Source organism: Vicugna pacos, chromosome 14 (genome assembly GCF_048564905.1).
Source record: "Vicugna pacos chromosome 14, VicPac4, whole genome shotgun sequence".
NCBI classification, from domain to species: domain Eukaryota; kingdom Metazoa; phylum Chordata; class Mammalia; order Artiodactyla; family Camelidae; genus Vicugna; species Vicugna pacos.
Window position 1 is genome coordinate 17,766,061 of NC_133000.1, and position 13,145 is coordinate 17,779,205.

Genomic DNA, 13,145 nt, shown 5'->3' on the forward strand with positions numbered 1-13,145 from the left:
GGGAGGGTATAGTTCAGTGGTAGAACACGTGCTTAGCATGCACAAGGTCCTGGGTTCAATTCTCAGTACCACCAATAAATAAATAAATACCTAATTACCTACAAAAAAATCAAGTGGGTATAGAGGGAACACATCTCTATGTAATAAAGGCTATTTATGACAAACCCACAGCCAACGTAACACTCAATAGTGAAAGGCTGAAAGCCTTCCTGGCTAAAAGCTGGCATAAGACAAGGATGCCCACTTTCACCACTTCTGCTTGACATAGTATTGGAAGGCCCAGCCATAGCAATCAGAAAAGAAAAAGAAAAAGAAATAAAAGGGATTCACATTGGAAGAGAAGAGATAAAATTATCATTATACGCAGATGACATACTACATATATAAAACCCTAAAGACTCCACACAAAAGCTACTAGAACTGACAAATGAATTCAGTAAGGTAGCAGGATACAAGATTAACATACAGAAATCTGTTGCATTTCTTTACACTAACAATGAAATATCAGAAAGGGAAAGTTTTAAAAATCCCTTTTTAAATTGCATTAAAAAATAAAATACTTAGGAATAAACTTGACCAAGGAGGTGAAAGAATTATTTGCTGAGAACTATGAAACACTGATAAAGGAAACTGAAAATTATTCAAAGAAATGGAAAGATGTCTCATGCTCTTGGATTGAAAGAATTAATATCATTTAAATGGACATACTACCTAAAGCAATCTACATATTTAATGTGATCCCTATCACGTTACCTCTAACATTTGTCACAGAACTAGAAAAATCCTAAAATTTACATGGAACCGTAAGAGACCCAGAATTGCCAAAGCAATTTCCCATCCATTGAATCTGGGCTGGCCTTGTGACTTGCTTTCGTCTACAATATGTGGTCGCATAAGTAAGGGTGGACCAGTTCCAAGCTTAGATCTCAAGAGGGCTTGCACACGGCTGCTTTCTATCTCTTGGGCCTCTGCTGTGAGATGATGCTTGGGGTAACGCTGGAGGATGAGGGACCACATGGAGGAAAGCCAGAGGACCCTAACTGACCATCGGAAGCAGAACTACCTAGCAACCTGCCAGCCGACCACGGGTGCATGAGTGGGCCCAGCTGCAGCCAGAACTGCCTAGCTGAAGCCAGGCTAATAAGCAGTTCAGAAGCCACTACATTTTGGAATGGGTTTATGATGCAACAAGAGTTAACTCATATAGCGGGTGTCATTGTTTTCTCTAGAAGAAGAAACTACAGAGAGGTTAAGTGGTTTGCCCAAAATCACACAGTACGTGGGGGAGCTGAGACAGATACCCAGACGTCTGACTCTGAAGTCCTTGGTGCACAGCTGTTCAGAGCAGATGATCTTCACTAAAGACAAGGAGCAAAGTGAAGGGGTGACTGGGCTTTGACACCCACTGGCCCAATCATGACCAGGAAAGATTCATTAAAACCACCTGGCAATACAGTGTCTCCATCCTTCCTCAATACTCCAAGTACATCTTCCCTACAGCTCTGCCTGCTTTTCCCAGAAGAAGGCATCTCTCCTTTCTGTATGTAACCTTCCAAAGACAAGGAGGACATTTGATTAAATTATGTTGAATTCTGAAGGAGCCCAGTGGGGATCCTGAGAAGCAGTGATGTGTTCACTGAATTCAGAATATTCAGAAGAATATAAAGTAGCATCCACACTGAAGCCAGGGACCCAAGGTAAAGTTTATCGTATCCTAGAGACCATGGAAAGCTAGTGATGAATGTTAAATAAGGAAATATGATGACATCCACATACATAAGAAAATCAGTAGCTGCAACATGGAGGATGGGCTGAAAGTAACCTTGGCATTATGGAGATCAACTCAAGAGCTGGAGCAGTCACCCAGGAGATGACAATGACCAGGACTAGGGTTACACCTCTGGGAACAGAGAGAAGTAGGATTCCAAGGGCTATTTAGGAGACAGCATCAAGAGGACCTGGTGATTGGCTGGATGAGTGAAGGAAAGGGACAAGGTGAAGGCAACCCAAACATAGGTCCACGAAATGTAACTGACAACCAGGAAGTTCTATTCCGTCCCACACAGTGACAACTGACCAACTTCTTAAAAGTTTAGGACTTAGTGTTCCCGTGGCTCAAGCATTTCTGATGGAGAGCTCTGAATCACTCTATCTGCAAAGAATAAAGGCAGGCTCGGAGAGAAAGAACGGTCATAAATTAAACAGCCATTTTTCTTGACAGCGTTAAAAATAATCTGTCACCTGCTCCTAACTTTGTTCTTGGTTACAAAGGCCATTACTGGAATGAACAAAGACGGTAAGGGATCTGGGAAGAACTGTTTACCCAGAGAAACTTTTAAGAGCTCAAGCTGGAGAAGACTGGCATGTGTATGAGGAGGGCGGTGGGCAGCTCCCAGCACACACATTCTGTCTGCTGCAAACTCCCCAGGGGCTCAAAATTATGAATGGGAAGAATGCAGTTTCCAGCAGCTGCTCTTGGAATAGCCAGAATATTCTAAACTTGATCTGGTTTCTCAGTGGACGCCATTTCCCATCTAATGAATCAGAAATTCAACTCAGAGGACAGTATAATGATGGTTATTGATAAGGGTCTCCAACTTCCTCCATCAGACACCTTGTCCCAACATACCCAGCTCCCGGCTGCTTCCCCTGCTACCCAGCCAACACGGGACTCCCGCAAGCAGTCCCAACATGTGGGTGGAGGGCACTCCATTTTAGGAAAAGTCTTTAGATTAGGGAAGAGTTCAGGAACAGAATCTGAGCCTACAAAAGCCTACCAGATTTTCATCAGAATTGTTTGGGTTCTGGTTCCTATTGGCACTCTGCTCAACTCAGGATGACTATTCTTCCATAGATGGTTTTCCTATTGCAAAAATTAGTTCTAATTCTTTAGTTTCTATTAACTAATTAGTGCTTTTAGGTTGAGTGTTCTCTAGTTGACCTGACCCTCAACTAATGGGCACCAGATAGGCCTATGGCCAGGATTTGGGCAATTCAGTAGGAGGATTACAGTTGACTCCAGCAACCCAGAGTGCCAGCCAGTGAGCCAAGGACCACATGGGAGAGGCTAGGAAAGGTAGACCACTTGGCTCTCTAAAGGCAAACCCTAGAGGCTTGGAGCCAAGACTTGACCTGTAAAGAGAAAACAGCCTTGGCCATTAGAGAAAGATGTAAGGTTGGACCAGGAGGCAGACACAGAAAAACACATAAAGTTGAATAAGGAGCAGAGATGCTTCAAGGAAGCTCTCCACAAAGACTGAAATTTCACTCTGTTCTACAAGATGCTGGCTGCCACTGAACGTTAGCTAACCTATGACAGATTGCACTACACAATGAAACATTGTTTTGATGTAAATCTCCCTGCCCCATAAAATCGACATTTTATGGTTTGTCTTGCTAATTTTTCACCCATTTAGAGTCTGTATGACACAGGAATGTTGACAGTGTTAAATAGCATTAAGTCCTCCAAGCTTCCTCAGCTTATAAGAAAGCTTCCAAGTGCTGTTACGTAGCTTAATCCAAGTTAAATATTTGTAACACAGATATGGCAAGCGCGTGCCTTTTGCCTTCCAGTTGTCCAGAATCACAGAAAACAATTTGGTTTAATCAGAAAAGCGAAACTGAAAAAGGCCCCACACCCTGGGGTTAGTACATTGACTTAAACAAAGTACGGTATTTCATGATGTCCTGCATGATGCATTTACCAAATTCAGAAGGAAAAAACTGCAAAGGGCCAGAGGCCCATTAGCAACAACTTCCTATTTATCAGATTTTAGTGGCAACAGGTAATAAATTACTCAGCTTCTGCGTGCCCATCAGTCACCTTCCACCCTTGTGTATAGATCAGACATGTTGTCACCGCCCAGAGAGAGGAAGTAATCTCAGTGTTCTTCCTCATTTGGAATTTCTGATGCTATTTTGGATAAGACTTAAGTTCCTAAATCTGGAAAACAGGCATCAAAACCATTTTTAACCTCCTTTTTTGGAGGCCAGGTTGGCAATGTGATCTAATAGGAATTAGAGATCCACCATCGTTAGGTCTGTGTTGAAGTTCCAGGTTGGCTCCTCCTAACTGGCTAACCTCTGGCAAATTACTTAACATGTTAGTTTCCAGAGCTGTAGAAGGAATGATAATGCCTACCTTTCAGGTGCAACGATCACGGGAATCACATCAAGTGAAAAGAGATGGGAAAAGAACTCGGCAGGCGTGGGCTGCTGTCTTTGGCTCACCTTCTGGATCTTGCTCAGAGCTCAGAAATCGGGCCAGTATGAACTAAGGGTTAGGAATCAGGGTATTCCAGTCTCAAACTCACATCTGTTACGATTAGTTTTCCATCAACAAAGTAAGTAAACTCCTTTCCCCCACCGATCTACTCACTCACAGCCATGACCAGTGAGTGGAGCATTATATTGAGGATCAGGTGGCTTAACACACCTCACCATGGTGATTCCTCAGCTTGGCTGCATACTGGAACCACCTGGAGAGCTTTTAACCTTCCAACGTCCAGTCCTACCTAAGACCAATTAAGTCAGAACGCCTGGGGGTGGAGTCCAGGCATGAAAATTTTTCAAAGACCTTGAGGGTACTCTACTATACAGCAAAGTTTGGGAACCTCTGTCCAACTCCCTCCTGTAGTCCCCTGAGGGTACCTTTCAACCTCTTGCTTCTGAAGTATGTCTAACTTTGAAATGGGAATCGAAGCCCAGGACACCAAATCTTGAGCCTCTATACTTCCCGCCAGTGAGGACATTAGCCACCTGCCCCACCTCTTACATCCAATGGGATGTAATTATGTGAATTATGAGTAAGCAGAGGGCACCTGGAGGTAGGGAGGTGAGCCTAGGGTCAGGAGAGCACAGAGTACCCCTTCCCAAACTGGGTGATCAGCAGGGTCACATAAGATATTTCAAGATCAGATAAAATTGGGCAATCTTTGGTTCACCAAAGATAAGGCGATTTCTTCACTGCAGGAGTTCTCAGACCCTTTAAGTTGGGGTAAGATTATGAATCTGCCTGAGAGGACTGTTAACAGGATTTCTCCCCATGGAAATCCTAATTTTCTCTGAGCATTTCAAGGACTAGTGTTTCAAGGAATATATTCTGAGAAACCTAGAGCAATGTTAGGGGTGGAGCAGGGGTTTTGTCCTCTGGGAGACATGTGACAAATGTCTGGAGACACTTGGTTGTCACAGCTGGGGGTCAGGTGGCTGTTACTGGCATTCAGTGGGCTGCTAAGCATCCTACAACACACAGGACAGCCCCGGACAGAGGGCTGTCCAGCCCAGTGTCACTAGCAGTGCAGCTGAAAAGCCCTGACTTTGAATGAGCTCTTCTCCCACAGAACATCCACACACAATGGCCTCAGAAATTGAAGATGATAAGAGAGCAAGAAAGACGGGAGAAAGAAAAGAAGAGGGGGAAAGGAAGAAAAAAAGAGAGGAAATGAATGAGAAATACAGACAATAATGAAGGTTGAGGTACGGAAGAGACTGGAGAAAAAAGAAAAAGCAGCCAGATTGATAATTACCAAAACGTGGAAGGAGCCAAGATGTCCTTCAGTAGGTGAATGAATAAACAAACTCATACATCCAGACAATGGAACAGCATTCAGCACTAAAAAGTGAGCTCTCAAGCCACAAAAAGACATGGAGGAAACTTAAATGCATGCTGCTACATGAAAGAAGTCAATCTGAAAAGCCTGCCTACTATTTGACATTCCAGAAAAAGCAAAACTATCGTGATAGTAAAAAGTAAAAAGATCAGTGGCTGCCAGGGGTGGAAGGTCGGGAAGGGTGAATAGGCAGAGCACAGTGGATTTTTAGGGCATTGACTACACTATGGATGATACCATCGTGGTGGATACATGTCCTTATACATTTGTCCAAACCCACAGAATGTACAGAATCAAGAGTGAACTGTGATGTAAACCATGGCCTTAGGGTGGTCTTCTGTATCAATGTAGGTTCATCAATTGTAACAAATGTATCCTCTGGTTGGGGGTGCCCATAGCGGGGGAGGCTCTGGGTGGATGTGTAGGGCCAGGGGTATATGGGGAACCTGTACTTTCTGCTCCGTTTTGCTGTGAACCTACAAGCGCTCAAAAAAAAGAAAAAAGAGAAATAAGGCAGAGCAGCACACAGGGGTCAGCGGCCCCAGCCTCCTCACGCCTTTATTACTTCTGTGAGTTCCGCAGGCCGCTCATTCTGCTCTTGCGCAGGCGCGAACTGGTGGCCGCAGGGGAGGCGACCACAGGAAGGCGGGCGATGTTGTTTGGCACCTTGAACTCGGTGCCCCTGTGCGCCTCGTCGGGGGTAGGGGGGGGGCTCAGACCCTGCTGGGCTTCTTGGGGTCCTTGTTCTTGGCCGGCATGAAGGCATACAGCTCTTCGATGAGCATCTCCATCCGGGCAGTGACCTCGGTCACCGTGTCGATGACCAGCTTCTGCTGCAGCTTCAGCTTGTTGTTCTCCCACAGCGCCTTGTTCTCCTCCTGGAAGATCCGGTGCTCCTCGCGCAGCACGTGCAGGGCCCGGTTCTCCTCCTGCAGCAGCCGGTTCTCCTCGCGGAGGACCTGCAGGTTCTGGTTCTCCTCCCGCAGGGCCTGCAGCGCCTGGTTCATCTCCCTCAGCAGCTCCAGGGACTGGCTGCCGTCGGGCAGGCCCGGGCCCGCCTTGCCCGCCTCCTCCCCGGGCGGCCCCGACAGGTTGCTGACCATCTCGCGCAGGGCCCGGAGCGTCTTGGAGTCCTCCTGCGGGACCAGGGGGCCCTTGGGATCCTCGAAGGGGGAGGAGAGGCCTGCGCCCTGGTCCGGCAGCAGCCCATGGGGCTCCTCGTGGGGCGAGGGGACCGGCTTGATCTCCTCGGCCGAGGCCGCCTTCTCGTCCGGCTGCGCCCAGTAGGCCTTTCTGTGCTCCAGCAGCTGCTGCAGGGCGCGGTTCTCCTCCCGCAGGAGCTGGAGGGTGCTGCTCTCCCGGCCGCGGTGCACCTGCAAGGTCGGGTCCTTCTTCACCGCCTCCAGGGAAGAGGCGTTGTCCTTGTGCAGCAGCGGGGAGGAGGCCCTGCTGTCCTCGCGGCCCAGCGCCGCCTGGTGCTCCTCCCAGAAGACCTGCAGGATCTTGTTCTCCTTGCGGAGGGTTCGGTTCTCCTCGCGCAGTGCCCTGTTCTCCTCCCGCAGGGACTTGTTCTCCTCCTGCAGCAGGCACTCCTTGGCCAGCCTCTTGTGGTGCAGCTTGTGGTGGAAGGACGAGGAAGGGGAGAAGTAGGGGGACTGCAGGCGGCAGTTCTCGCTCACCCACCGCCCGTCCTGGAAGACGAACATCTCGTCGCTGAGTTGCACCCGGGGAGGGTTGTAGTCCAGCTCCAGGTCCGCCTGGGAGGTGGGGCGCTCCATGGGGTCCAAGGGCACAGAGGAGAAGCGGTTCAGCGGGTAGGAGTGCTGGCTGACAACCCGGCGGTTCAGCCTGGGCAGGGCGGCCTGCCTGGCGCAGCGTGGGGTGGGGTACAAGTTGTGGAGCCTCAGGAAGGGCTCGGCTGTGCCCCTCTGCAGGAGAGAACAGGGAAGCCCAGAGTTAGAGAAGGAGCTGATGCACCGGGGCCAGCTGACCAGATGAGAGCCCACTGAGAAGCCCAGTCTGGGAGTCTGGACGCCACCACGGGCACTTGTGCACGTGGCCTCATGGATTTCTCACAAGGAAATACACTGATCCTCATTATTCACGGCAGTTCTATTCCATAAAGTCCCATGAACACAGAATTAGTGAATACTGAACCATTGCTCCGAGGAGAGACACACTGTTAGGTTCCTGCCATCCTCTGGTCACACTGTCAACCAATCAATACATAACTTTGTTTTCTGTTGAAAGAGCTTATTTAGAATGTATTGTTGATTCTTTACCATTGAACTCAGCCAACAGCACTGTAACTCATCCCTGAAGAAAGCTTACCTAACACAAGTGTTTCCTCTGTAAGGCACACCACAGCCTTCTTGCACTAGGGAACACTAGACAGCACTTCAGCACTGTGCTTGAGGGCCATCTGAGACAGTGAAGTCACCAACAAAAGCACAAAAGTGTGAAAACAGTGACACTACATAAACTGTGAAAAGGACACACTGTTTTACAGTCTGAGAACTGAAACAAGAAGGCACCACAATTGGAAACGTGTATCTGATAACTCAAATTCTTCATCATTCTGTGCATGTCAGTGAATGATGACAAAAGTGCCACCAGTATTGATTTTGGGATTGCAAACCAATTTCAGTGAAAAAAATTTAGGCAAATTCACAAATATGGAATCCATGAATAAGAGAGTCAACAATATATCATGGAGGTTAAAGGCATTGACATTGGAGTCAACCAACTATTTTGAGTCCTGGCCCCATTATTCAGTCAGTTACAAGAACATGGACAAATTATGTGAGCTTTAGTTACCACATATTCAAATTGGGATCATTGCACCTACTGCCTTTGCCTCACAGAAATATTTTAGGATTAAAAGTAACGGATGAAAGCACTGAGCATGGGCTCAGGCACACTTCTGTCACCCTAGAGGAAGAATAAACACTGTCCTCCAGCTACCCGAACTGTAGATGTGAACCCACAATTGATGTCACCCATACAGCCACTCAAATTGTCCAAAATGGCAGTGCTATTAATGTCCCACCTTCTCCCTTGCCCCGTTCCGGCTCATCCTCCACTCTTAGCCACCCTGAGTTTGTCCTGACAGCAGCCCCTTTAACAACCACCGACATCAATCTCAAAACAGTCCAGCTGATAATTTTGGAAAGGAAGGGCACCATCACAGACATATCACTGAGCAATGAGAGTTAACATGTGGGTAAGGAAGACATCAAAGGATAGTAAGGAATTCATAAAGAAGAATTCATGATGGTGGCCATGCACCTCAAGACCAGCACATAAAAGGGGGAACAGAGCTTAAATCCAACAAGCCAGTAGCTCTCACACTTCTCAGTACAGAAGAATCATCTGAGTGAGTTTTAAGTGCAGATTTTAGAGCCTCCTACTTGCAAGAGTGATTTACTCATTCATTCATCCTTCTGCATCCTTCCAGCTCCCTCAGGTGATTCTGGCTTTGGGTGGTCAGAACTGCTCTAAGCCAAGTAGAATGCAGTTTTTCCAGTCACCTGGGCTTATACCAGGGCTAAAGTCCGAGGGGTCAAGACCAGGGTCACACAGATTCTCATCCTGGTTCAGTTGCTGATGGGCAGTGTGAAACCAGAGAGCTCTCTCACCCTCTCTGAGACCCAGATATTCACTAGTAAAAAGAAGGAGTCAGACTCTGTGATCCTAAAAGTGCCTTCCAATATTGAAAGTCAGCAAATTGTACCTGTAAAATGGAAATAATAACATGTGCCCTGCTTAGTTCATAACACTGTTGTCAGGACTGAATGAGATTAACGAATGCAAAAGTGTATTTAAAACTGCCAGGTGCCATAGAAATGTAAGGTATTGTTATCAAGAAAAGGAGATTTCACTAATGGAGGAATTCTGAGATGAATTCAAAAAGCGTTGAACAGGTGGGCTGAGTCCTGAAGAAGAGGCAACAATTGCAGAATGAATTTAAATAAAAATAAGATAGAGCTACTTTTAAATACACCAAAGGCATTTCATCCAAGTACATCACAATGCTCTCCAAATAGTAATTCCTCAACTATATTCAATATCTTGTAATAAACTTTAATGAAAAAGAATATGAAAACAAATATATGTATGTATATGCATGACTGGGATATTATGCTGAATACCAGAAATTGACATATTGTAACTGACTGTACTTCAATGTAAAAAAAATAGTAATTCCTCATTTCTTAGGTTATTTTCACAATTTTACAGACAGAGAAGACAGAAAACAAGTCAAGTTATCCACATGTTATATATATATATGTCATATATGTATGCATATGTAGATATAATTTGCATGGTATATAAATTGGTTAGACTTCTTTAAGACCCAAAGAGCTAGATAAATAGAAGACACAGTTCTATGCTGTTAACTTTGCAATAAGCACATGTCATTAACTTTGCAAAGAAGTGCTTAATCTTCCGGAGAGTGAGGGTGCAGGGACATTCTGCAATCAAAACATTATTTACTTTAAATAAATCCAGCCTCTGTGGTTTTCATCTTTCTCAAACTGGGAAAGCACATTGGCTCTTGGGGCTGAACCTGTGATCAGAATGAACCCCACTGGGAAGGACCCAGACCATTTCCTAGTAAATTTAAGGGGCCTTGATCCCAGACTGGGAGGATTAGCTAAGGTCAATAAGGAGTAACTCTTGAGAGGTCCTCTTCATCCTCAAAGGATGAAGCAAGGCAGGTCTCCATTGCAGCAGTAACATCATGCTCTAGAAGATTTACTATGGAAAATGTAGTTTTAGTCAGTGATGTGTATTCCTATCATGAGAAGGAAAGGAAAGAAGTATTGAACCCCAGTTCTGTGCATTCCACCCACTGAATCCATTTAATCCTCACAACACTGACTTAATAAGGTGTTGTTATTATTCCCATTTTAGAAATGGAAACTCAGAGAAGTTAAATAACCAGTCCTAGTTCACTCACTAAATCACAAACCCACTTCTGGCTCCTTGAACTTATACGTGTGAAGCATACACATGGAAAATGATTGAGCAAAGAACTTTCAGTACTTGGGGGATCAAGTTAACTTTTTATTATGGAAAATTCCAAACATACGAAAAGAGAGGGGACAGTCTAGTCAATTTCCATGTACCCACCACCCAGCTTCAGCAGTTATCAAATCAAGACCACACTTGCTTCATCTATACCTTCACCCAATTCTAAAACCACTCGCCTGTCACTGGCTTATTTCAAATCAAGTGTAGACATCATGTTATTTTATTTGTAAATACATAAATGTGTATTTTTTTAACCAAACCACAATACTGTTATCATCCCTTTAAAATTTAACAATGATCCCTTATTATCAACAAATACCGATTCAAATTTCCCTGGCTGTCTCATTTCTTTTTTATGATTGGTTTCTATCAGAAAGATACTCTTCCTGATCCAATTGAACATGCAGAGAGGAATCACTAGCACTTTATACCTGTTCAGAGTACCTTTGATGGCCTTTAAATCATCCTACTCAGTCAGTTGCCTTTATTCTATATATCCACATTCTGAACTGGGTTCCCAAGGAATTTTCAACTATCCCATCAACATAAAGGCACCAAATAAAAACTTAACATGTGGGTGGCAGATCCCTAGCTATGGACAATCTGGGTATTTGGGCCTTTGCCCTTATGCAGGCTACTGGTGACCTCTGCACATTTTTCACTCCCTGACCTTGGTGTCTGCTTCTGTATAATGAAAGATTGGTGGCATTATCTCTGCATGCCCTCTTGTCTAACCTTCTCTGGTCCAAGGGATCCATGTTTGTAAACAGGCACCACTATGGCCCCAGCAGCTCTCTTTTATCAACCTAGTTGACATTGTGTTCCCTCCCTTAAATGGTCAACATGTTCCAAGCAAACTCTGTACCTTCTCTGTTCCATGACTGTAGCACCTAATCCAGAAAATATTGATGGATCAATAATTCTCCTTCACCCCCTTAACCAAGAGACCAAATCCTCCTCTTATGACAAAGTCTTTCCATCCTTCCTCCTACCCTCAGTCAGGACACATATGGTGGCCAAGTCCAGCATGGCCTCAATGGCCTAATATTTTAGAACACTTAAATATTTTTAAAATTTTAATAGTCATGTATTTATTTTAATGGATATTAGGAAAATATACCTATTTTATCAAACCCTCAATCCTATGGATAATATTTAGATGAGGCAAAAGAGCAGCATCTTTTCTCCTTCTGAAAAGGAGAAGATTTAAGGAAAGAATAATATATACACGGCACTTCAGATATGCCAAGAATCATGCTTAAACTTTGGGAAGACGTTGAGTTACAACAAATTTTTTCCTTCCCATATTTTCCCAATTCCAATCAGACCTAGCTGGACTTAGTGCCCAAAGGAAAGCTCTTTCTTGGCCTTGTGAACACTCCTCACCCTAATCCAGTCCCACTTTAAATGTTCTTGCACCAATTTTCCACATACACATCAATGAATCAACTAACATTCATTTGGTATCTGTTCTCAGATCACTGTCCTCAGGGAGCATCCAGTCAATATGAAAATCAGTGAATAGTGCCAATTATTCCTTAGTGCAAATGAGAGAGGTTGAAGGGCAGCAAGCATTAATTCTGGCAGTTAAGTATGGAGAACAAGAGACCAGACATCATAAAACTGAAGAGAGTCCTGGCTCTGTACTGTATGAATGCACAGACTTTACAAAATCACCTAATTCTCTACCTCAGTTCCTATAGCTAGAAAATGTGGATGCTAGCATGATTCAGAGCCACGCCATATATTTGTGCAGGCTGTACAATGCCCAACTCTAGGGAGTGCCAGTCACAATTGCTGTTGCAGTGCACAACCTATACAACCATCCACAGCAGTTTTACTAATATCTGCCCTATTTATCTCAGAGTCTGTTGTAGAGTTCAAAAATAAAAGAAGAAAATGTGACATCTTTGTTTATAGAGAGCTACATATATGCAAAAATGGTGACTGTGGATTCAGAAAAGAAGTTGCTAAGCATTTCCTTAGATTGTATAGAACAAGGGAAATGAAGTGACATTGAATGATTATTATGTGATGATATGCTAACTGACTTCCATTTTCAGATGTAATATCTTACTGAAAAGAGCTACCATGGTTCTAATATCACATAGCCAGCAAGGGTTTAAAACCAGGATATCTGATGCTCTTCACAATGCCCAGATATTTGATTTTGTATGTGTGTTGATATCATTACTTTGTGGTGGTTCGCTTATGTCTTGTCCCCTCTCCTCCCCAGAAGAATAAATTTCAATTCTCTAATGGCAGTGACCCATCCTTACTTTTTTGACATCCCTAATCCTGGAAATCAGAACAACACATTTCACAGACAGTGGAAGTATAATGAGTCCCTGCCAATGAATTAATCAACCAAGTGCACTGAAAGGTAAAGAGGAGACTTTAGGTTGAACTACATGAAACTGTTAACATCACACAATTTTTGGCCTACAAAAGTAGTGATTTCATTTGTCTTAATATATTTATTTAGTCTATTTGGTA

At 44.4% G+C, this 13,145-nt stretch overlaps 1 protein-coding gene across 4 annotated transcripts in view; it reads right to left on the reverse strand.

The window, feature by feature from the left end:
• Window positions 1–6,144: 6,144 nt before the first annotated feature.
• Window positions 6,145–13,145, reverse strand: part of CBY2 (chibby family member 2) — an 87,344-nt gene continuing 80,343 nt past the window's right edge. For all 4 annotated transcript variants that reach the window (XM_072976286.1, XM_072976284.1, XM_072976283.1 and 1 more), the window contains one exon: window positions 6,145–7,540. In XM_072976286.1, the coding sequence (XP_072832387.1) occupies window positions 6,326–7,390 (1,065 nt within the window). In that variant the 5' untranslated portion in view covers window positions 7,391–7,540 and the 3' untranslated portion in view covers window positions 6,145–6,325. The remainder of the gene's footprint in view (window positions 7,541–13,145) is intronic.